We start from the raw sequence: 25,158 nt of genomic DNA, 5'->3' as shown, positions 1-25,158 counted from the left end.
TCCAATCTAATAAATTGAATAGTTCAAGTTGAACAATAAGATGACACAGGTAGGGTCCCCTTCAGGACTCATTGGATTCTTACTCAGGAGGCCTAAATCACTGGCACCTTCTTGAATTATGTAGGTCTTTTACACTTGGGAAAGAAAGATAATAATCACTTATCATGGATGAAGTACCCTATTTATAATACACAGGCCGCCTGTCTGACACTTTCATATTACACCAGATTTAGAAGGACCCCATAGGGATGTGATGTCACAGTCTGGTTACTGCAAATTGGTATCACCATAATTAAAAGGCAGTTTTAAACATATATGCGTGCACGCCATCTCACAAATGTGAAAGAAAACTGTTCCAATAAGGAAGAACTAGCACTCACTTTACAGCAAGCAATTTAAAAATACATTTTAAAGGATCTTCTTCAAATATTCTTTCCAAATAGGTTTATTCTCACATGGAAATCCCAGGGCAGAAATGTTCCAGAATTCTATTCTTTCCCTTCCCGTGAAGAGACTCTAAACTGAAGCTTAGATAAATGTATAATTGCACCCCTAAGAGCTCAGAAACCCCGTTTTATTTAAAACTCTAGGCCAAGACTGAGAAAGGGGCCTGGAGAGTACACTGTAGCAAACGGCTCCATAAATAACCAGGCCCACAATACGCAGGAAAAATAAACTGTTAAAAGCGCCTAAGGCGTCTAAAAGACCGAGTGAAAACATGGAGCCATCCAGTCACCATAGCTGCACCTTGTGATTAATCCAGACAAGCTCTCTCCGTTTTTTTGTTTTTTGTTTTTATCCCGCTGGCCACAATGCTGCATTCCTATGTGTGTTTCAGGGGCATGCACGGGCTGTTAGGACACAGAAGTAAACGTAGCAGGTAGGAGAGACAGTCGCGTAGTGAGAGCAGAAGGAGCGAGAGCGCGAGAGAAAGAGGGCGGTTTGCTACCTAATTTCAGCTCACAAACCGAGAAGAGCGGCCACTTTTGTTTTAGTAGTTCCCGGAACCTCTCTGCAAAGCCGGACAGGCCTCCGCCTTTTTTAGATTACCATGGCAACTGCGCCTCTCCGCCACCGGAAGTAAGGGGCCGAGCACCTTCCAAATGATCCTACTAGAGATGTGTATTATTGGCCCCAAAAGAACATTGTAGCTTGTCTGGTGCGAGGCGCAATGTCCGGAAAAGTGGGAGAGGGTCGTGTGCTACACTCGGTAGGGGCTAGCTAGGGCCAGAGCCTTTGATTCCCTGCACATCCATTTCTTTGCACTCGTTCGGGCTCTTTAGTGTGCGGAAGCTGCTTCCGGCGGCCTGCGTTCGGTGTGACACCTCATCCAGTGCCTACTGCGCGGGCTTTTTTTCTGCTTCCGCGTTTGCTGTCTCTCAATTGGTTAAGTCCAGCACTGGCGGCCCTTCCAAGAGTACCGAAATGCCGTAGGTATCTCTTGCCTGAATGTTGTTTTGATGGGCCCTCTGTGAGCAAAGGGAGTATGCTGTGCGGCCCCACAGTCACCTTGTCTTTTTTGTTTTCTTTAAACTCTCTGTTGACCGTGTCCCTACTTGGTACTGTCCGTGCTTGGTATTCTGAACCCACCTCTACGCTTCCAGTCTTACTTTAATTCTCAAAACCTCCCAACATTGTGTGATCTGTGGGCCAAATTTGAGTAATGTCAACTTGAAATAACTTAGATAGGGCTAACATTCTGAGAGTGAAACAGCAGAGTAAGTAGATGTGTCTCTGTGATTTATAGAACGTTTTAATGCTTGTTAAGTGTTTGTCTAGTGAGTTCATATAAACTCGGGAGAGATTTCATGGACTGAATGGATTTCATTGCCTGGATTTCTTCAGATTCTCACTTAGCCATTCAGTAAAATAAATTCGTATTGAATTATCTTTAAATTGTTGCCCAACCCCAATAATGTGGTAACCTAAAATGACCATAGTAGGGGTGGGTATTGTGCTAGATAATCCTATATTCTTCCACCCTTCATCTACCCTATATAGGATGAGTGGTTGGACTTTGTGTAAAAGTTTTTTTTTTTTTAAGGTCATTAAAGAATTTGAGGGAGGAGAAAGGGCCAACTCTTGCAATACTTCTGTGGCTACGCCTGTACCTGGCTGATTTAGGTACTGCCTGCTAGGATAACATTTTGCTGTTGGAATAAAATGAAAAGTAGGACAATAGGGGAGATACTTATGCTAAGTGTGAACTGACATAAAAAGGAGGACCTTCAGAAATAACAACCTATGTTGATTGACTCTTTTATCATTGTAAAAAGTCATCTCCCTTTTACTGCATTAGAAACATTTGTATTATCACATGGCTGGCAAAGATAATGGAATAGAAAATAATGAAACAGGTAGAGAATGAAAAGAAACTTAGTTTTTGACCGATGTTCTTGATCTGTTTACAGAAGTAAGGAACAAAAGTTTACTAAAAGTGGATCTTTTTGACAACTGGCAACTTTACTATATCACCAGATATTTGTTATATTAGAAGAGTTTGAGGAAAATGTTTCTGACAGTAAATACATTGCTGTTCCACATGTGAGGCAGTTTTGTTGGTTGGTTCTCATTTTTTAAAAGACAAACAAACAAAAACCCAGGGTTTGTGTGACCCAGGCTGATCTCAAACGCCCTTCACCCTTTGTAGCTGAAGAAAACAACAAACTTCTAATTCTCCTCCTTCCCCTAGTACTGGAGATCCAACCTAAAGCTTTGTGTGTACTGTGTAAACACTCTACCAGCTGAACTACATCCCAAGCCCAGTTTTGCTGTTAATATAGTTTAGCAAAGAGAAGAAATAAAGGACAGCCTAACAGTTTAATGCATGAAGCATAGTAACACTGTAACACAGTTTTCTCAACCTGTTTGGATCATGACCCGGTTGGGGATCGAACAACCTTTTCACAGGGGTCACCTAAAACCATTGGGAAAGCACAGATATTTAATTATGATTCATAACAGCAAAATTACAGTTATGAAGTAGCAACTAAAATAATTGTGTGGTTGGGGGGTCACCACAGCATGAGGAACTGTGCTAAAGAGCCCCAGCATTAGGAAGGTTGAGAAGGTTGAAAAAGCTCCATCTTTGTTAGTGGGATGCTTTGGGCGTTTTGTTTTCATTTTCATTTGTTTGTTTGTTTGTTTGTTTTGAGACAGGGTTAGCCTTAGCTGTCCTGGACTCGCTTTGTAGACTAAACTGGCCTCGAACTCACAGAAGTCTGCCTACCTCTGAGTCCTGAGTGCTGGGATTACAGCTGCACTCCACCGTGCCCAGCTGAGATGCTTTGTTTTTCAATGTGATAAAAAAAAATGTTTTTTAATGTGGACTATTGTTTAGCCTGCATGTATATATATGCACCACATGCATGCCTGGTGTTCAGGTAGGCCAGAAGAAGGTATGGTATAAATTTGATTGGGAAATACTTTTTTTCTTTTCTAAAAGAGTAGTTGGGGGAAATATGTGTGGCCTGAATGAATCAAAAACAAGTGGGAAAGAACAAATAGCCAATGACAATATAATGGATAGGATCTTAAAAACAGGGACTGAAGGAACCAATTTGTGGAAGACAGAATACAGCCTTTAAAGTTTAAGGGTGAGCATTAAACAGTCATTTGGGCTTATATATGTGTGTGATATATGTGTGTGCTAAGATTATAGTTGGCTCACAGGGAGCAGGTGGGCTATGGGAGGAGCAGTCAGATGTGCCCAGTCAGTGTTGGTGCTACTGTTTCTTAAATTGTTTGATGAATCTGTGGTTGCTTGCTTTTCTGTTTTGAGCATTGTTTTTTATAGTATGCATCACAACCAACTTGAGTAGATTTTATTTCTTTGTTTGTTGTTGTGTTTTACATTTAGAGAGCACCTATACTGTGTTCTCTGTAAGTATAGTTTCTCCACCATCTGTTAGATCCTTTGGCTCTGTCTTGAGAAGAGAAGCAGGTGAGTCACTAATTACTGCTCCTAGTTTCTTTCCTTTCGCCAAGCAAATGTACTCTTATTTTTCCATGTGTGTTCTAAAACAATATAACTTATAGGTTGTAACCTTAACTCTCAAACTTGAAGTGGAAAAACTACTTGGATTCAAACACAACATGATTTGAATCCTCATTAATAAAATAGTTGATCAATAAATATTAAGTGAATAAAGCTGCTGTTTAGAAAAAAAAATTATCCTAAGACAAATATAGTAGTGGTACCTGTAATCACAGTACTTGGGAGCTAGATGCAGGAGGATTGGGAATCAATCAGGAGTTTAAGGCTAAAATAAGACTCCAACTTAAAGGGAGGAGGCGAGACAACAGAGCAGCTACTTTGCACTATATGGAGAAATTTTATACCATATCTATGTTTACATACTACTCATGGCAAGTAAACAGCTTTTACTATTACATTTCATTGACTCTCTTCCCCAACCCTCACATCTTCCATCTTTTCATTTGTAAATTTCCTAGTACCATTTTCCAGTCTTTAATTAACGTGTATTATCATGTTGCTTCAGTCAAAGACAATCAGTTTCTATCAGCATTAACTTGTCTGTTCCAAAGTTAGAAAGTTAGAATAGCATTAGTGTTGGAGTTTCTAACTGTGATAGTGTTCTTAGAGTGGGTTAATTCTGCTGATATTCTTACAAAGTCTGAGAGTTTTCTGAAAAAATTTAAAATGTATTATTTCTTAAGTTTTTAGAGAATGACTGTGTGGTGTAGCCCACTCTCACTATGTAGCTGAGACTGGCCATGAACGCCTAATCCTACTGCCTCCATCTCCCAGATGCTGGTGTCACAGGCATGCACATTGATGCCTAACTTGTTTGGGCTTTTAGATTGACCCTAATGCCAAATGCAGTTGTTTTTATTGTGTGGATTGATTAAAAAAAACACAGATGAGTAAAATGATATGCCAAACCAAGTAATGATTAACCATTTAATAAACATTGTTTGACCCTCCCCTAGGAGTATTAAGAGTTATACAATTTCTCTTAAACATAACTTGCATTTTTAAGGTTGATGAATTGTTACTACTTACTCTAAATATTTAAAATGTGAATTTTTAAATACATTTTTATGAAAATCAGCAAGTTGTAATAGAGGAAAGTATAATATGTGGCCCTTATAATGGTGTAAGGCACTCTCCTACTGTATAAATTAAGGTCTTTGAATGTCCCTAACATTCCAAAAATAGCTTATGCATAGATCACATTTTTGTCTTAGAGACTCCTTGCCATGTGCTGCCTGGCCTCATCAGCTCGTTGGAACTGCTGAGGAAGAATCTACACTCCCTTTACTCTAGCACCCTTCATGCCTCTAAAGCCAGTACCACATTCGTTGATGCTGCCAAGGTTGACTCCAGCTCTGGTTGGACACACCCCTACACCCTGTCTTGACCAAATTAGAAGCGGCTTTTTTGTGTGTGTGTGCAGTTGCTTTCTAAGAGCAGAAAATCCACTGGGCTATCTTTCACATTGGAAGCGTGGCTGTGTGGAGTCTTGTCCTGAAGTCACCCTTCTCTTTGTCCCAGTGCAGAAAAGGAAAAAGACTCTGCCTTTTTTTAAAATAAGATTTTAAAGTCCCTTAATGGGGCTACTTTGCTTAACAGTTACAGCACAACACAAGCCTTGGCTGCAGCTGCAACATTATGTTTATTGGTGTTTCTCCTCTTCCTCCTCCTCCTCCTCCTTCTCCCTCTTATTATACATATATTTCTTTCTGCCTCACTTGCTCTCTTTTATTATAGACTTGTGTAAGAGTCATTAATAACAACCATATCATAGATTCAGTATTATGCTATTTTAAAATTTCCTCCACCTAGGCAGGCATGGTGGCACACACCTTTAATTCCAGCACTCAGGAGGCAGAGGCAGGTGAATCACTGTGAGTTCGAGGCCAGCCTGATCTACAAAGTGAGTCCAGGACAGCCAAGACTACACAGAGAGACCTTGTCTCCAAAAAAAATTTTTTTTCCTCCACCAAAGAAATTGGGCCATTACTTTTTAATTAGCCTTCAGCAGAGTCTCAGGCCAGTGGAAGAAGATTGCCAAATTCTTGCCAAAATGTCATGAGAGTGGCCTGCAGAGCAGTTGCTAATGTTGTTTGTTCCTGAAACCCCTTGAGCTGCCCTTTGCCATCTGCACTAGTCTGCTTACAGAATTCAACCATTTTTTTCTAGTATGAAGTTCCGAAGTCTTCTGCATTCCTCCAAATAACAATAATAGGCACCGTCATAGTCTTCAAAGCAACAGTCTACCCTCAGTACCAACTTCTGTATTATTTAATTCCCTATTGCTGTGCTAAAGCACCAAGACTAAAAGCGAATGAGAGAAGAAAGGATTTATTTTGGCTTACAGTCTCGAGGTCTAAGAGTCACACTGGGGAGGCATGGCAGCAAGCAGAAGGCATGGTGGTAGGGGCAGGAAGTTGATAGCTCACATCTTGAACCATGCAGAAGAAGAGTAGGAGGGGGAGGGGAGAAGAAGCCAACAAAAACCAGTACCAGTAAACATAATGTTGCAGCCAAGGCTTGTGTTGTGCTGCAACTGTTAAGGAAAGTAGTGAAGTAGAAAACAAACTAGAAGTGGTACAAGGTTTTGCTCTCAAAGCCTGCCTGCCAAAATGTATTTCTTCCAGCAAAGCCGCACCACCTACACCTCCTCCAGAGATAAAATTTCAATACCGACTATTGCCATTATATCAATAGCTTATTAAAATTTTATTATGTTTGTGTAAGAAAACAATTTGTATTTTGGTATGACACAGGGAGGTTTGGGTGGTGGCACATGCCTGTAATCCCACAATTTAGGAGATAGAGGCAGGAGCGTCTGCAGCTCAAGGTCATCTTCATCTATCTACTGAGTTTGAGGCCAGTTTTGGTACATGAAACCACACTGAGAAAAAGAGAAGGGGGGGAGGGTGAGAACGTAGAAATACTGGGTCAGAAAACCTTGTATATTTAAGCCAGGTGTGGTGGCGCATGCCTTTAATCCTAGCACTTGCGAGGCAGAGGCAGGCAGATTGCTGTGAGTTTGAGGCCAGCCTTATCTACAGCGCGAGTCCAAGATGGCCAAGATAACATAGAGAAACCCTGTCTCGAAAAATGAAACAAACCTTGTATAGTTAATGAATTTTTATCTGTGCATTTAAAGGATGATTAATTGTAAGCAAATGAGACAAAACTCAGATAAGTGGTAGAATAATTCTTACTCTTAGGTTTGGTTGTAGTTTGTTTATTTGTTTGTTTGTTTGAGACATCATCTCAGACTGTAGCTCAGCCTGACTCTGAACTTAACTTTCATTTATCCTGCTTCAACCTCTCAAATGCTGAGAATTCTAGGCATGTGTCCTTGGAAATTAAAAAATATATATATAGAAATAAAGTCATATTAAGATTCACTATTTGTTTGTATTAATTTAATGGATGAACCAGTGAGTTAGACACATTTTCAGTAACTTTATGGTTAGAAAGGTAGCATGGGGGAGACGCAATATTTGAGGACATTGTAGCTTTTCTAGAATCGATGAAGCTTACATCAGCACAGAAATCTACCTTAGACATAACTGCATTAATATGATATCTTTAAAAACTGATATTTAAAGTACCCTGAATATACTTGACCAAAGTGTCTTTTGAGCAGCAAATGGGAATGTTACTTCATTGGAAGAATTTGTGCCAAGCATACTTGAGACCTTTGATTCAACTCCTAGTACTGCCCTCAAATATATAATACATATAGGTGTTTACATATATGTGCTTACATATAACATATGTTATATATAAAAATTAAGAGATTAAGGCGGATGATAGAATATAAGGTACCAGGCAGATATTATGTTATACAGAGTTTATTAGATGAATATGGGGGGAGAAGGAAAGGGGGAAGAGGTACCCCAGATAGAGAGAGAAGAGAGAGAGGGAGGTAGAGAAGTAGAGAGAGCTAGAGAGGTAGAGAGAGAGCGTCACATGGAGGGTGTTTTTTATATGGCCCAGGACAGGGCCACACCCCTGTGTCAGGTAAGCAGTGACATCACAGGTAGAAAGACTAAAGCAGAATCCTAACAATATATTTATATATGTCATAATATACCTCTTTATATTATATATCATGAAAATATGTATTTTAAAGACTTATCTAGGGGTTTCAAACCAAACTAGTTGTCCTTCGTTTGCAAAAACTGGTCCCCAAAATTGAAATAATTATTTGATACATTTTAATGAAAGAAATCACAATTGATTGGACAAATCAATAACTTTATGTAATAATAATATGCCAAGTATTCTCAGGCTTTGAGAATCAAAATACATACTACTTAGTGGTTTGAGGTTTCATGGAAGAGTGCTCAAAAAACATCTGAATGTACTGCTTGTTAAAAAACAGACAAAATCTAATGACTTAATAATATAGGGAAGGAAACATACATATTACTTTGACATAAAACACGTAGTGAGAAGGTCATGCACAAAGGCGTTGAGAGTAGAAGGATACTTATTGAGAACTGGACAGAATATGTGAGACCCTCATGGAGAAGACTGTCAGGGCTATAGAAGTGTAGACGTCAGTAGCTGTTAATGTTTTGATGTTTCAGTTTATGTGTGTATGCGTGTTACTAAATATAACTTATAAAGAAAAGGGCATAAAACATCACCTCACCTACCTGCCATTTAAAGTTCTATAGACCTGTGTAAGCCCTTTCAATTGGTAGGACTCCTTTAAATGACTTGTTAGTGTCAGACACATGTACAAATTTTATATGTGTTGTATACTGAGGATATCATTTAGAAGTGAAATAGTCTTGATTTTTCTTTTTATTAAACCTAGAAAATCTCACTACTGGCTATGTTCTATGGCTAATGTTCCCAAATACATAGTTCCCATTAACTTCTATAAAATACTTTTTCTTTGCTTCAGTATTAATCTTTAGATAAGGAAGGTTTTGGTATCAAAACACATTACCTAATAATTGGCCAAAGCTTTTGGCTGGTTGTCTCACAAATTATCTTAGAGAATGATCCCTTTAGATGCGTTCCCACTGTGCCCATACTTTATGTGATGGGTGGAATTCCCACTCATCCATGCTGCAGTGGAGGTTTTGTGTGTGACTGCAGGAAGTTTTGACCACAGACAGACTTAAAAGAAAAGGATAGTACACAACAGATACAGAAGATCCTCCTCCCTTCTCTTCTCATTCTCATATGCAAAATAGAAAGTAAATCATTCATATACCTCAAGTTGTATTCAACATGTCACATGGGTTATGAATTTGGCCATTGCCTTTTGTCAAAGGATTCTAAGCATCTCAGGAGCTCACAAGTCCTCTGAACTCTTGTGAAGTAGGTGGCTGGCAGCATTATCATGTCTGTTACACTGAGGAGTAATGGAAGCACTGAAATACTAAGTGATGTTTTATCTTCCACTCTGAAATTCTTACCACTTTACAGGCTGGTCTTATCAAGTTTATGAAGCTTAGTGTGATTGTGTGATTTACCCACCCTTAGGGAAGAATTTGGCACAGCATCAAAGATTCTCCACCAGCCTTGTCTGTTTTCCTAAGTTTACTCGTCACCCTCTACCACCATCAACCCTACCATTCAAAATCATGATTAGCTTTTTAAAGTTCTATAAGAAAACCTCATCATACAGCTTTGCGAGCGTCTGTGGTGTCTTTCCTCCTTGGTTAAGAGTCAGTGGTAGCTTTCCTGCTTAGAACCATTTATTTAGTATTATAACTGATGTTAGTAATGCAATACAGTAAAGCTTATCCAATCATTTTGTTGCGATAAAGCAGAGAATCCTAGGTAAGGATCCTGGCATGTGTGAAGCTAAATAAAATGGTGGCCCATTCCTAAAGGATATTATATAATTTTACCTGAGGAAAACTTTGCACAGCAAATATATTCATCTTTATAGAATTGTAACAGCATTTAATTCTAGTAGTAACTGTGGTTTTGATCCCAGTTGTGTTAGAACAAAACAGCTTCAGGAAGGAAATACATCCATTTTGGCTCACAGTTTTAAACATACCAGTCCATCATGGCACTGAGGCGTAGTGTAGCCGTAACTCACATCATAGCAGCCAGGAAGCAAAGAGACAACACTTGTGTAAGCAGCTTTCCTTTGTCCTTTTCATCCCCTCTGGGCCCCTACTGTATGAAGTAGTGGCTCCCACATGGCTCCCATATTCAAGGTGGGTTCTAAGAATGACTTCATTGAAACCCAGGGGTATGTTTTACTGATCTCCTAGGCACTTCTCAGTCTAGTCAGGCTGGCAATTAAGACTAACTGTCATACAGTGAATCTAAACCTAGTACAACTAAAAATGGAATATTCAAATTATGGGAGTAAGTGAACATTTAACATGATTGCTCTTAAGTGGGAGTCCATCCACAGTTGTATATCCATCTCTAGACTTATTTTGATCTTGTGAGACTAAAAGTATAATTTAATTAAGCAATAATTTCCCATTACTTTCTGCCTCTAGCCTATCAAAGTCACCATTTTATTTCCATGTCTCTGAATTTGACTACTGTCATATTAATAAAATCTTCACAGTTTATCCTTTTGTAGCTGGCTTGTTTTACTTAAGGTAATGTCTCCATCTATATTGTAGTAGGTGTCAATGTTTTTGTTTTTATTAATTTTTAATTAAAATATATTTATACCACTTCCCACCCCAATCTTCCTATGTCCCCTTTCACTTCCTTTCAAACTATTTTTCTCTTGTTATTATTGGTACACACACATGTACTTATAAGTACAGCCTGCTGAGTCTGTCTGTGGTTCTCCACAGGCAGCTAATAACAGTTGAGAGGGAGAATTAGCCTCTTCCAGGATTGAGCTCCCTAATTGGTTATCTAATACAAAGTAGTCAGGCCTCAAATCAGATTTCTTTTTTTTTTAAACTAAATTTTAAAAAGTTTTTTTTGCATATACTTTTATATTATTACACATTATACAATAAACTATCTACAGCAAGAAGAATTATGGAACAATCAGGAATTATATAAATGTTACATTCTTAGTGTTTTGGCTATTTGTATTTGGCAGCCTTGAAAAAAACAACTTTTTTGGTGCATCTAAAATTCTGAATGTAAATCAATACCATATCTCGTCATCATTAACTTAAAACATCTGTCTAGACCTAAAAACATCTTAACCCCTAAACAACTAAGTTTAACTACAAAACTAACTAAACTATCTGGTCTTCTTTGTTTTTTTTTTTGTTGTTGTTGTTGTTGTTTGTTTTTTTTTTTTTTGTTTTTTGTTTTGTTTTGTTTTGTTTTTGTTCTTTGCATGATTTTCTCTCTCTCAATTCAAGATCTATGTGGTTGGTTTGAATGTGTTAATAATAAACTCTGAGACACCAATAATGCATCAGTGTCACCTTAAAGAAAAAAAAATCAAACCAGTATCAAACCCAGATTTAAATTCTTCACTTTGCCTCCCCAGTGTCTTCCGTCCTCTTGGCTGTCTGTGAGCCTGAATCTGTTTGTCCCTAACAGAGGTGTTTGCTTTATATTTATTGAGTAGCACAAAAAGCATGGGAGGGAGTGAGGGATAGTTTACAGGAATCTTTAACAGTGTTACAAGAGATTAAGTCACTGACCACAACTGACCAAAATAACAAACAGTATGACAAGCATCATTGTTTATCAAGCAGTACCCAAATTTTGTGCTCAACATTTGCAATTTACTTATAAGACTGCTTTCAGCCTATGTACTGTTTTCAACAAATAGTTATCAGAACATACATGCATTACTCTGGGTCAGGGGCATGAAAGAGGACATAATTGAAGATTACAGTCCTGCATTAGCTTGGTTGTAAAGGCTGATTTCATCGAGTCCAAGGCAGGCAAGCTGAACAAAGAGTCTGAGTAGACGGTAGGATAGCAGTCCTCAAGATGCATTACCAACTCTGGTTGTGAAGTCTGGAAAAGATTCCAGTCCTTAGCATAGGACAGATGTTTTATCATAATACATTCCCACAGATCTGAGCCTCCCTGTCTGAAAACATATGACACTGAGCAAGTTACACAAACTTTTCTATAGGCTGAACTAAGTCATTTCTCAGATGTCTTCTCATGTAGTCTATTAAATCTTCTTAGGCTAGTTATTACCAATTTACTTACTGCATTACCTTTAGGAAATCCCATCTTTAGGTTTTAAACAAACACAAAATAAATTATAACCTATTTTAACTCAACTCACCTTCTTGTAAGTTTAACACTTCCTTGGCTTCATAGGTCTACTTATTATCTCATCTGAAACCTTTGTAAATCTGAATACTGAAATACTTTTTCTAAGAATTAGCCAATGATAATACAACAAAAAAGTTTTGAGCAGTATCAGGGAGAGCTTTGTTTTCTTATAAAAGCTAGTGTCACAGCACTTAAAAACAAAGCAAAATGGCCTAGTGATTTTCTAGGCTCTATATGTATTTTTAGGAGAGGTTCTTTAGAATATAGTGCAACCTTTTACAGGATGTTTAATTTGCTAATACTAGAGGTAACTTCTGTCTCAGATCTAGAAGTACTTTTAATACTACATTTGGAAAACCAGTTCTAATTTATATTGACCTTTTTCTCCTTTGAGCATTTAGTCTACAATCAATAAAATGTTGATGACTGCTCTTTAGAAGGCAGCTGTATGGAATAAAGTATTATAAATATTCAACTTTCCTTTCTAAGCATTGTCACCAACAGCTGGGCATCCCACTTAGCAGAACAGATTTTACACACAGAGAGCCTGGCACGTTCCTGAATCAGTGTAGTGGAAGGAAACAAAAAATAGTTTCTTATGGGTTGGGGACTTATAAAGACATACAGCATCTGTTCCCCTGTTAAGTCATAGTCTGCTTGCTCTGAATCATGTCCAATGCTGGGATAATGTGCACAACTTTGTCTTATAAATACCTGTACCACCAAGCACTCTGTTCCTGCAAATGGTAGACTTTTCAGTGTCTCTATCAATATTTATATTATTTTGCTATTATGTACAATTTTTCCTCATAATGTTTTAAAGGAGACAACTGATTTTTTACTAAAATTTTCTATAATAAAAATGAGCCTGGGGATATAGATCAGTGATAGAGCTCTTACCTAGCAAGCACAAAGAGGTGGTTTCAGAACCCAACACTACCACCAAAAAGAAAAAACTTTAATAAATTTTATGGTACCTACATATATGAAGAAGCGACCCACTTAAATGTGTAATTAGGATCCCATAGCAAAATATGCTACTAGAAATAAACTGATCAAATAAAAACATTAAGAAATACAAATTTATCATAATTGGTTTTTTTCCAGTGTGGCATATAGCTTTAACAAGCAGTATAAAAATTAGTAAAAATAACTTATAATCAACTACGTCTATTTTATTCTAAAATATCAGCCTAAAATAAAGCATGTCAAATCTAAAATTTCTTTAAATATTTTGTTTGCAGAGTTAAAAGATCACTGAAACTACATGAGCAGTTTGAAGAATATGTAAGTATTAGTTTAAGAATTGTGAATGCAGCCTGGCGTAGTATATCCTATAATCCTAGCTCATGTTAGGTGGAGGCAGGTGTGTTCTGGTTCAAGATAATCCTCAGCTGCATAGTCACCTGGGTTACATGAGAGGGAGGAGGGTGGGGCCAGTTGGGAAGAGTGAGGGCATAGGCATCGTGCTTGCATGATTACAATTGTGTTTTTAACTTTTGCTAGTTATTTATCTTGCTGAGTGTAACATTTACCAAAAACATGACACAGTTGTCACTGATGAAGTTGTCTGCATATGAAGTACTGTTCTAATCTACCATGCCAAAATTTCTGGTCAGCTTACGATAGACATGCAAGAAACAAATTATTTAATAACCTTTATAAAAATAATTTAGCAGAAATTAGTTTATAGAAGTTTGCCACTTAAATATATTAAAAACAATATGAAATAATAGAAGTATTTTAATCTACATATTGTAATGTATTAAAATATTAAAACCTTAGTGACATTGTCACATCATAAAGTAATAATTTGTCTCATCTATGCTGGCATATAGTGAATGACAGAGTAGTGGCAGTATAATAAAGTTTGCCATGGTGATCACAGCAGAAAGAAAATTGTACTGTTGGTATACTTTTCTGAGTCTAGTCATAGAATATTTCCAGTGCCAACATGTCACACCAAATATGGATTTAGATACAAACACTGACTGAAATACTTATTATTTTTCTAATCCTAAGTGTAAATGATCAGTAAAGAAGAAAATTAAAACAAATTGCTAGTTAATAAGTGAGATCTCACAAAATCCCATGAGACTGCCACGTCAGTAAATTTTAAGCCAGGTGTGGTGGCATATGCTTTTAGTCCAGCACTCCACCAGCAGAGGCAGGTTGATCCCTGGAGTTTGAGGCCAGTCTGTTCTACAGAGGGGGTTCCAGGAGAGCCAGCCAAACGGAGAAACCCTGTCTTGGGTTGCAGGGGAGAATGAGTTCTCCTTGGAAGACTCACTGGTTTTTGTTTTGTTTTGTTTTGTTGGTTTTTTTTTTAATTGGCTTTATGAAACAGGGTTTCTCTGTGTAGTCTTGGCTGTCCTGGACTCACTTTGTAGACTAAGCTGGCCTCGAACTCAGTGATCCACCTGCCTCTGCCTCCCGAGTGCTGGGATTAAAGGCGTGCACCACCACCGCCCAGCGGAAGACTCACTGGTTTTAACAAAACAGAAAATCATCATTTAAAAACCTTCCTGGGTGCTTTAAAAAAAAAAAAAGAAATTATACAAAGGTGACAAAATACTGCAGTGGCACTAAAACTGCCATTAAAGGCATAATTAGCAATTTAGAGTACCATTATCCAACTTGTGGTGTGCGGAATGCAGCTGTAACTGTGATTCTGCATCTGTTTCTTTGGTCAGAATGGCATTTGTTAGATGGGTAGTCCAGCTTGAAGTGAAATACTGTTCTTTCCTGCCCCAACACTGTTCTATGGGAGACAAAGGCACCATCTGAACAAGAAAATGACCCTTGTACAGCCATTCTCTTTGTGGGGCACAGATGTCAGGACAGCAGACTTTGTTCAGATGAGGATGCATCTAGGCTGGTGTCACAGGAACTATTAATCTGTTTTGGAAGACACAGTGTTGTATTTGGCCTGGGTCTGTGTTAACTCAGTTTCTCTATTGATTTATTCCTGTTTCCTAGTTCTTCGTGATTGAATCTGGACACGCGGCATGTCTTAGAGCACGTGTCCATCTCATCCAAACTATTTAATCTGCTAACACAGTCATTTGTCCTGATCCTTTAAGACCCAGTTTATTTCTCCAATGTCAGTGGCTCAAGCATCACTAGTCAGAAAATCTGAAATGTTCCTAATTTTAGAATTTCTAGTAATAAGCACAAAGTGATGTCTTCCTCTGTGTTTTGGCAACCATGGGACTTTCTTAGAGTGGTGTTTTTGCCTGTCTATGTAAAAGCTCTACGTAGTCAGCATGGATAATTCTGTCTCCCTTTTCTTGTCCTTCCATCCTGGGTCATGCGCACATCCCTCAGTGTGCTCACTGTACCTGTCCTGGTTGGGGTCAGTAACGTAACTTCACAGTGGTATACAGTATGTCAGCCATCCTCCCTTCCTCTTTAACTCCTGAGCTACACACTGTCTCTACAGCTGGCAAGGTCACAGGCTGCAGATACTGTGAAAAATCCTCACGAATGGGTTGTTTTAGAAGCCAAAAGCCCAGAATCTTGAAAGGTTAAGTGTTTTTATGCATTCATTTTTGGATAGCAGCACAGATGGCTGCTTAGAGGACTGTCACTAAGATGTGCTCATTTGATGGGTGATTTGCTACACCAGGTACTCTCCTTTATGTTCAGCTATCGTTCTGAAAACCTATGCTTACCAGCGCACGTTGTTTTTCCCACACACGATCACTGTTCATGGCAGCTGTACCTGATCCACAGTGAAGGATGGCTCCGCCATGTGAAGCAAGTTGCGTTTCCTAGAACTGGAGGTTTCTGGTGTGGATCCTTTGTTACACACCATCCCGCCCTGCCTTCCTCTCTAGGTCTTTCTCCTTGCCCTGGTCTAGGCTATCACCTCTCTCCACCACATCCTGTTTATACTCATTTCCAGTCTCTCAGTAGAAGGAGACCAATTCTTCTGTCTGTCTTCAAAAACCAAATCTTGGGCTGGTGAGATGGTTCCACACGTAAAGGTGCTAGCCACATAAGCATGCCAAACTGATTTCTATCTGTGGAACCCATGTAAAGGTATAAAGGAGATCCAACTTCAAAAAGTCGTCCTCTGACTTGTACACATGTGCCCACTCACACACATGTTCACACACATAATAAAAAATGAAAACAACAGCTCTCATGAAACGTTCTTTTTTATTTTAATTTATTCAGATTACATCCCGATTGTTATCCCCTCACTTGTATCTTCCGGTCCCCACCCTCCCTCCCTCTTTCACCCTATTCCCCTCCCCTAGACCTCTGACAGAAGGAGTTCTCCTCCCCCACCAATGACCATAGTCTATCAGGTCTCATCAGGATAGCCTGCTTCCCCTTCCTCTGTGTGCCCACCAGGCCTCCCCACCAAGGGGAAGTGGTCAAATAGGGGGCACTAGAGCTTATGTCAGAGTCAGTCCCCACTCTCCCTACAGCCGTGGAGAATGAGCTATCCATTGGCTAGATCTGAACTAGGTTCTGAGTTAGATCTGGCTAGGTCTGGGTTTACTGTATGCATTGTCCTTGGTTGGTGCAACAGTTTGTGGAGGTCCCCCTGGATCCAGATCCACCTGCCTTGATTGTGTCCTTGTGGGGCTCCTGAACCCTCTAGGTCCTTCCATCTCCCCAGCCCCAGTCTTCCATTCCATTCTCAGCACTCCACCCAGCAGCAAGTCCCAGCATCTGTCCCGATCCCCTGCTGAGGACAACTATTTTGGGCTAATATCCACTTATAAGTGAGTATATACTATGTGTGTCTTTCTGTTTCACACACACACACACACACACACACACACACACACACACACACACAGAGGGAGTGTCTCAGCCAAAATGTATAGGTTCTGTGGAGATTTCTTCAGACTGCCTACTGTGTTTGAATGACTGACACAGTTGGAATTACCTTTGTGTTTACATCTTCTCATCAAGCTAGAAAAGGGGGTGGTGCCATTTATTCTAGCCAAGACACATGGCATTGCCACCTGCCTCCTCCCTATCTCCCCATCCTACTTTATTCACCATGGGAAGCAAGGGAAGAAACTCACTTCTGGACAAAGTGTGTGGCCATGAGAGTGAAGCCGCAGAGCAGCAGGACCACTCCAAGTCCCCAGGACACTGACTTGAAGTACTCTTTCCATAGGCCATGGCTATTTTCCTTTGCTATAATGACTTAACTATTGCTTGATGCCTTATTCTCTTAAAATTTTTGGCTTATGCTAACTTTAGTAGTTGTCTCAGTTTATTAAGCATTTCAAAATACTGTGACCATTCAATATTTAAAAACTTTAATAAATGGTATACATATGAAAAAACTTAAAAAATATTTTTCTTTAATTATATATATTGAGGGGGGGGGGTGTGCACATGAATGCAAGTGCCCAGAAGCCTCAGTTCCCTCTAGAGCTGGAGTTGCAAGTCATTGTGTGCTGCTCATTGTAGGTTCAGGGAACTCACTCTCTAGTTGAGGCTGGCTTTGAACTCAGAGATTCACCTGCTTTTGCCTCCCAAGTACTGGGATTAATAACAGTGTGTGCTACCACACTCAGCGTAACGGTTTTAAAGTTAGCCAGAAGTGTAAATCCTTTGGAGGAAAATATAAGAAAACATCTCTGTGAATTTGCAGGAGCCAAAATTTTCTCAAGGCATGAAAAATCATATTTATAAAAGAAAATTTAATAAATTAGACTTCATTAAATTTGATTTTTTTTCTTCTGATTGGAAGATCACATTAAAAACTGAATAGATGCCAGTGAGTTTTTAAATTTGAAATAAATTGAAATTTATTTTTGTTAAAATAAAAATTCAAAATAAAAAATGAGAGAAATGAATAGGTGAGCTATATATTGAGAAGAAAATATTTGTCATGTATGTAATCTGATAAGACTTATGTGCAAAATATGTAAATAAGAACAATTAAATAGAAAAATACAAAATACTTGACCAAACTGTTAATCCTACTGAACAAGAATAAAGACCATTACCAAGATTCTTTGATCAGATTAAGCAAGATTTATTTCCTGTCAGACAGGGCTATCTCCCTAAAGCACGGTTTGAGAAAATAGCATGAAACACAGGAGAAAGTAGGGTTTATGTAGCCCAAAAACTGCAAGACTGGAGGTTTTCAAGTGTTGGGAGATTTCCAGAGGAATTTTGGTTACATAGGAACTTGAGTGAACATTTCAGTATTATTTGGCAGAGCATCTTATATCTTAAGATGGGTGAAGGTAAGCGTATAAGATGTGGAACATGTCAAATTCCAGAAAATGGGTCAAGACCTGGTCAAATCCAAGTTTTACATTAACCCAGAATGAATTTATTTTGACCCTTTAACAAGATGGTTTTTAATCTTAATGTGGAGGCAGGATATAAATAGATATGTTTTTCAAGGCAGGGATTCTCTGTGTAGACTTGACTGTCCTGCACAAGGCTGGCCTCAAACTCACCACAGTCCATCTGCCTCTGCTCCCTGGGTCAGCACCACCACATCCAGTTTATATTTTAAACTAAGTCCATATCCATCCTGTAACCTATCAATGCACTCTCAGATGTGTATGTGAAAATCATAGATACGCAAAAGGCTGTGTAGAAGAATGTTCTTAGCAACTAAATTCCTAATAATCTCAAACTGGAAACAGCACACATGTCTATACAGAAGAAAATGGAAAAGCAAATTATGCCATACTTAAGCAAAGAAATACTACCAAACAATGAAACAGAGCACACTATTAACGTATACAACAACAAAGATCATCTCAAAACCATTTTAAGCAGAAGAAGCCAAATAAACAGGCTGTATGCTTCCTATAAATGAAGCCCTCAAGAGACAGCAGCTGTGTGTAGTTGATGCCTTTGGGCTGGGAATTAAACTGACAGGAGGGGGCAGAAGGGAAGGGGTGACATGGGTGTGCATCTCAGGGAGAGGCATGTTGGTGCATGTTGTTAGAGCTCCTTCTTCAAATGAGCTGTGCATTTTATGTCAATCATATGTCAATAAGTAAAAAGTGTATTGAATGAAATTCACAACATTCTGGGAAAATAAAGGGATCTACGAAAGTATGATTAGAAATAACCATGAACATATTTCCTAAGGGCTATAGTGTGAGATAGTAATAGTACAATAATATATATATTCTTTCTGGTGCTTGGAATGTCTTTAAAATTAAAGTGGTACTCTACTTTCCTTAAAATTGTGGAAGATGAGCCAGTAAAATGACTCGGCAGATCAGGGTGCTTGTAGCTAAGGCTTATGAAATAAGTTCCGTGTCTGGAATCTGTATAGTGGAAGGAGAAATGTGTGTAGCCCTAGCTCTTCTGGAGCTCACTCTAGAGATCACTCTGACTTCAAACCCCTAGAGATTCACCTACCTCTGCTTCCCAAGGGCGTGGATTGAAGGCGTGTGCCACCATGCCCACCACCTCCCTTTGTGCGCGTGTGTGTCCTTATTCTTTCCCTGATGTACCTATAAGATAAAACTAGATAAGGGCAAAGTGCTTTTGCTCCCTGTAGCTACTGTAAAAGCAACAACAAAATCCTAGCATCTCTAGTACCATTAAGAATGGTAACTGTGGCAGCTCAGAAATGGTAGATCCAAAATGACAATCACAGTTAGTCTTCAGAGTCCCTACTATAAATTCCTAACTAGTACAGGTAATATACCATAGGTGGGACAATCCAATAACCTTACCAACCAGAGTAAGCTTAATAATAATAATCCCAACAGGCATGCTGACACATGTGTGTAATCCCAGCACTGATGAGGCTGAAGCATGAGGATCATGAGTTCAAGACCAACCTCGTTTACTAGCGCAACCCTGTTTCAAAAAGTAAAAGAGAAAAAAAGAGAGAGACAAAAGACTGATATTCCTTCAGCTTCCCTTTTCTGGCTATCTGGATACTATAATGCCTGTTTCAAGTATTCCGGTGATAGCAGCTAATAGTTCATAATAAGAGTTTTATATGCCATATTTCACTGTGAAAGAACCCTTAGTTAGTACTTTCCAGACTGTTTATAAGAGGTACAAAATCAATAAAGTGCAGGCACCTTTTTGGTTGAACATGCTTTAAACAAGGTGACAAAGCAAGCTACAATTCATGAAGGATATGAAAGGCAAATGCCATATCTGCTTGAGATTATAGAGAGAGCATTGATTTTTTTTTTTTTTAGCAGAAAGATCTATGCTCAAATTTTAGTTTTGCTAAGATAAAAGGTTTGACCTCTTAACAAAAAGTACAGTAGTGGTGATTGGGCTGATAACAGACTAAATCTTAGCACAGTCCTTCTTTGTTTAGTAGTAGTGTTAAATATTTCTAAGGGGTCAGTAAATATTCGAAACAGACATAAATTAGAAAAGTGGGTGTAGTATGTCTACTGCATTTTGTTGCATCCTGAATCCTTTGCACTTTCTGGCTGAGTCTAATCCTCTCACCTTTTCTTTGTTGTTGTTGTTGTTTTTTTTCTAAAGGGATCAATAAATGACCCTCTTCCTTGCTGACCTCTTAATTAGTAGCTCAGTCTCTCTTAATCTCATCTCATATTGGAGGTAATGTGCAAGTCCCTCAGTTTGGCGAGTGGCAGGGTGTAGTTCTTAGGGCTCTAGGATTGCTTTTTCTGAATCTTCCCAGATTAAAAGTTAGAGAACTGTGGTAACACTGAGGAAAGAAGCACATGGGGAAGTTTGTGCACATGGGGCAATAAACTAAGATGACGATTGCTGAAGGACGTTTTGGTGAGACAATAGGTAAAGTAGAGTTGTAGTTGTCTCTCTGTGTGTGGTGGTTATAGATAAACAAGTTTCTTCTTAAGCAACAGAAGTGACCAAGAAGGGAGAAGGGAGGAGGGAATTCTTGGTATTAAAATACACGTGCACATGCGCGCGCACACACACACCACACACAGGAGCGCGTACACACACACACATAGTTTCTGACAGCTGTAGAACTGTTTTCAGGAGGAAATATATTATCTGCAGTTGCAATGTTTAGACATCTGGCAATTGGATAAAATAATTTTTGGCAAACTAGGAAAACAGATGGAGTAAATGTACAGTAGGGCAGTAACTTTCATTTCTTGTACATACACAGTGAGATCATTCTCAGCAATAAATTCTTGGAGAAGTTGAGTAGGGCTTGGGTAAATGTCATAGTTTATGACCGAATACATATAAACAGGTGAAAACTCAATATAGAGAGGTAATGGCAACTACCTGATAAAGACACTTAGAACCCTTTCGTCCTACAGGAAGGATTGATTTAGAGATATAATGGTACAATAGTTGGGCTTACCAAGTGTTTTTGAAAAGATTCTGCTTACAATTTTGGCAGTTGTGGATATATAAAATAAATGCCTTTTGTTCCTCCCAAACAAATATATATCATTTAAAATGTTAACTATAAATTTTTTTGCCTATAATTTCTAGAACAAATACCAGGATTACTTTTAAAGGTGAGATAGCCATGGGTGTATTAAAGGACACTTGACCATTGAACCATTTAAAAACAGCATCCTGAGCTAAAGTTGGTCTACAGTGTTGGCAATATCTAAGCCTTGACACCTTTTGTTTTTAAGCTCTAAGTTCATCTGTATATTCAATATTCTTGTGCCTTTTTAAATTTTCTTTTTGAGACAGGGTTTTGTGATTTCAAGATGGCGTCCTCTGCAGGGCATGAACAAGGATGCCCTTGAGCTTGTGATTCTTGCCTGCACCTCCTACGGGCTGAGACTTAGAGGCGTTCCCCATCATGCCCAGGGTATCAGTGCTAGAGACTGGAACCAGGGCTTTGTGCATGTGAGGCAGGCACTCTGCCCACTGCGCTACGTCCCCAACTCCCTTTCATGCCTTTCCTGGTCTCTTATTTGAGCCCCATCCTTCCCACTCACAAGAATCTTTCTGTAACAGATTACTGCAGCCCACCTCGGCTGTTCCTTCCTTCCTGACTTTCTCTAACAGATACACTAACTCGAAACCTCATCTTAGCTTGTTTAACTCTTGACTGATAATCTTTGAGGCCATAGCAATTTATCTTGGGGGTGGGGTGAGGGAGGGAAGGAAAGGAAGGAGGAAGAATGGGGGTGCATGTATTGATGCATATAGAAGTCAGAGGGCAACATGGGTATTGGCCTTCACCTTCTGCCTCATTCTCTTGTCCGTGACTGTTTGCCAGGCTAGCTGAGCCACCGTCTTGCGGGATTCTCCAGCTCTACCCCGTCCCATCTTGCTCTAGGAGAGCTAGGATTGCAGGCATGTGCAGCCATGTGTGACCTTATGTGGACTGTGGGACTCTGAACATAGGTCCTCATGCTTACTGCACTCTCATGTCTCCCATCAACCATCTTTGCAGGAGAGTGCTGGGATTACAGATGGGTTTAATTCCATCTGACTATATGGATTCTGGAGATCTGACCTCCAGGCCTGTGCTGAGTTATCTCCCTTGCCCTCATTATGTTTCCATATACACATTAGTTGAGTGGTCAGTAAGCATAATGGAAAACAAGGCTCAGAGAAAACAATTGATAGCGTGATGATGGATAATTAGAGAAAGCAGATGATGAGTTGGAAACCCAGCCTAGCCTCTGGGAAGGTAAGAGGTAACACTCCATGGTAAGACAGTAGACTGATTTGAGACCCACGTGGGCATGCTCTTGTGAAAATTGTAGGTGCTGGTTCATAAGAAAGTGTCTTCTGAGTAGAGTAGGATGGCCACCTTTCCTTTTCAACCATTCATTTCTTACACATGTTTTCGTTCTCTAGGGTACAAAGATAAATCATATTTTCAGGAACAAATTCTGACGAGTTAGACAAAATATAAAATATTACCAAAATACATACTACTTAGAATACAGAGGAGGAAGCTACAGGGAGTTGCAGTTCATCCACATGCTTACGAGGGCTTCAGTGGCAGCCTTAGTTGTTTAAGACACTGACTAAAGCAGAAAAGTGGGTGAGGGGAGCCGTGAGCTTCCTTAGAACTTCCTCGTCGGCCCTGGTAACAAGCACCTCTGAGAGTTCTTAGTCTGGCTCCGTAATTATACTTGTACATATTGTGTATTAGCGGGGAGAATGTGCTAGCCAGATTCCGCATCTCCAAAACTGCTGGAACACTTATTGGCAAACAGTTGGTGATGTTTCATGTTGATGTAGCAAATAAGCTTAATAATCTCAGTGCATCAAATTGAGGTTATTGTAGAGATCTGAAATAACTACCTCATTTGAGAGGAATAGGGTTTACTTTGAAAGTGATAAATGCATTCAAAATCCAAAAGAAAGAACAAAAAAGGTGTTATTAATGTGAATCTTCCTAGGTTACTTAAGGTATTTTCAAAGATCTGTAACCAAATGTAAGTACTTCTGTTCCAAATTATTATTTATTTCTAGTCATTGGGTCCTTCAAAAGTCACACAGAAGAAAAGTGTTACAGCTTATTCTCCGACTACTGGAACTTGTCAATTGAGCCCATTTTCTTCTCCCACAACCCCCAAAGAACAGGAGCGCAGAAACAGACCATCGAATGGTTAGTTGAACATTCTTTTCCACTTATGGTAAGATGTTCCTACTTATTGGTTAAATCAAGATTTTGATTTAGTAATATATAGCTCTTGTTGGAGCTGGGTTTTCTCTCTTCTCAAGGAATTTAACATAGAAAAGGCTAGAATGTAAATGTTACTTTGGACATAAATGTAAACTTCACAGGCACTTATTTTAAAATGCTACTGCTGTTCCCTTCCTATCCCATTCATTAAATAGAAATTATGACCTGACTGCCTTCAGCTACTATCAATTATAATGGTTACAGATATGCCCTTAACAAGCTATCCATCATGTGCATAAATTAAAGGGCACATAACTCAGGTATTGCCACACTGCAATTTAAGAGGGATGCTTCTAAATGTTATTTTTATCCATATCTTGTTCATTTAGCTTTACCCACATTTAGTATAGGTTTAGTTTACCTTTATTGTGTTTCATGCCCTTTTTCTTATTTTAAATGTTTTTCTAAAAAACTCTGAAATTTTTTCATATAGGATAACCTAATTTTAATATAAAATAATTATTTTAAAATATTATTCACTTAATTCTGACATATAGTTTTGTTGTTCTCTAGTATTGCTAATATCTATATTTAAAAGCACAGGTCTCCATTTCATATGCTTAATTTTTTTATATTGTAAAAGGTCGTGAATCAGTGACATGTCATTCTCTGTAATATAAAATTTTAAATAGGCTCAAATTTAGTGAAATGTATTTTAGATATGCTATGACTAACCCAATTCATATTTTACTGTTTAACACTTATTGGATATTAAGCAGATACTAGAATCTATACAGAAATTGGTCTCATTTTACCTAATTTGCTTAATGAAATACATTATTAAAGATGTTTTTAGTGTCTTTTATTTTAATTCATCAAAATGCTTTTATTCTAAAGCTATTAATATTATGTTTGTTTTCACAAAATTTATGAAAATTTATACATTTCTCTCAAGTTCTATAGTTTTTGCACACCTGAGATATCTTCTTAATTAAAAAAATAAAAGCTTAGAGATTACATATCTCTGTATAAAAATCTCAATAGATTTTAAGTTCATACATACTCAATTTCCATATTGAAATTAAATATGGACTTAAGGGAATATTCCTTTTGCCCATAAAAAGATTGGTCACATGATTTCACTTGACATTTATATGGGTAATTATCACATTATAAGTACTAAGTATGCTCTTTTTTAAAAAGTCAAACTGCAAGGGTTTCTGGGGTGTGGGTGATATCTAGTTTTTGAGTTATGTAGTGATTACTAATTCATCCTAGTTATTAATTGAATGAACATATGTTATTAATTTACTCTGAAAGATATATGTACACACACACATACACACCACATATAGAGCCTCAAAACAGAAATATAAAGTCCTGAATGAGATCACATCATTTGTAATCATACCCCCATCCTAATTAGTCTTCTGCGTGCTTT

At 38.5% G+C, this 25,158-nt stretch overlaps 2 protein-coding genes across 6 annotated transcripts in view; one reads left to right on the top strand and one right to left on the bottom strand.

Moving 5' to 3' along the window:
• Nucleotides 1-1,203, bottom strand: part of EFCAB7 (EF-hand calcium binding domain 7) — a 62,347-nt gene extending 61,144 nt beyond the window's left edge. The window contains exon 1 of one of the 3 annotated variants that reach the window (XM_084786830.1): nt 1,051-1,203. The gene's annotated coding sequence lies outside the window, so the exon portion shown is untranslated. Of the gene's footprint in view, nt 1-949 lie in introns of all 3 variants that reach the window. The other 2 variants (XM_084786828.1, XM_084786829.1) reach the window with 2 other exon arrangements.
• A 94-nt stretch (nt 1,204-1,297) lies between these two features.
• Nucleotides 1,298-25,158, top strand: part of ITGB3BP (integrin subunit beta 3 binding protein) — a 46,219-nt gene continuing 22,358 nt past the window's right edge. The window contains exons 1-3 of one of the 3 annotated variants that reach the window (XM_084786834.1): nt 1,298-1,430; nt 13,432-13,474; nt 23,564-23,699. In XM_084786834.1, coding sequence (XP_084642960.1) covers nt 1,426-1,430; nt 13,432-13,474; nt 23,564-23,699 — 184 coding nt within the window. In that variant the 5' untranslated portion in view covers nt 1,298-1,425. The other 2 variants (XM_084786835.1, XM_084786836.1) reach the window with 2 other exon arrangements.

This window comes from Acomys minous (assembly GCF_964271855.1).
Source record: "Acomys minous genome assembly, chromosome: 6".
Taxonomy (NCBI): domain Eukaryota; kingdom Metazoa; phylum Chordata; class Mammalia; order Rodentia; family Muridae; genus Acomys; species Acomys minous.
The sequence above is the reverse complement of the archived record's forward strand: the minus strand, read 5'-3'. Positions and strand labels throughout refer to the sequence as shown.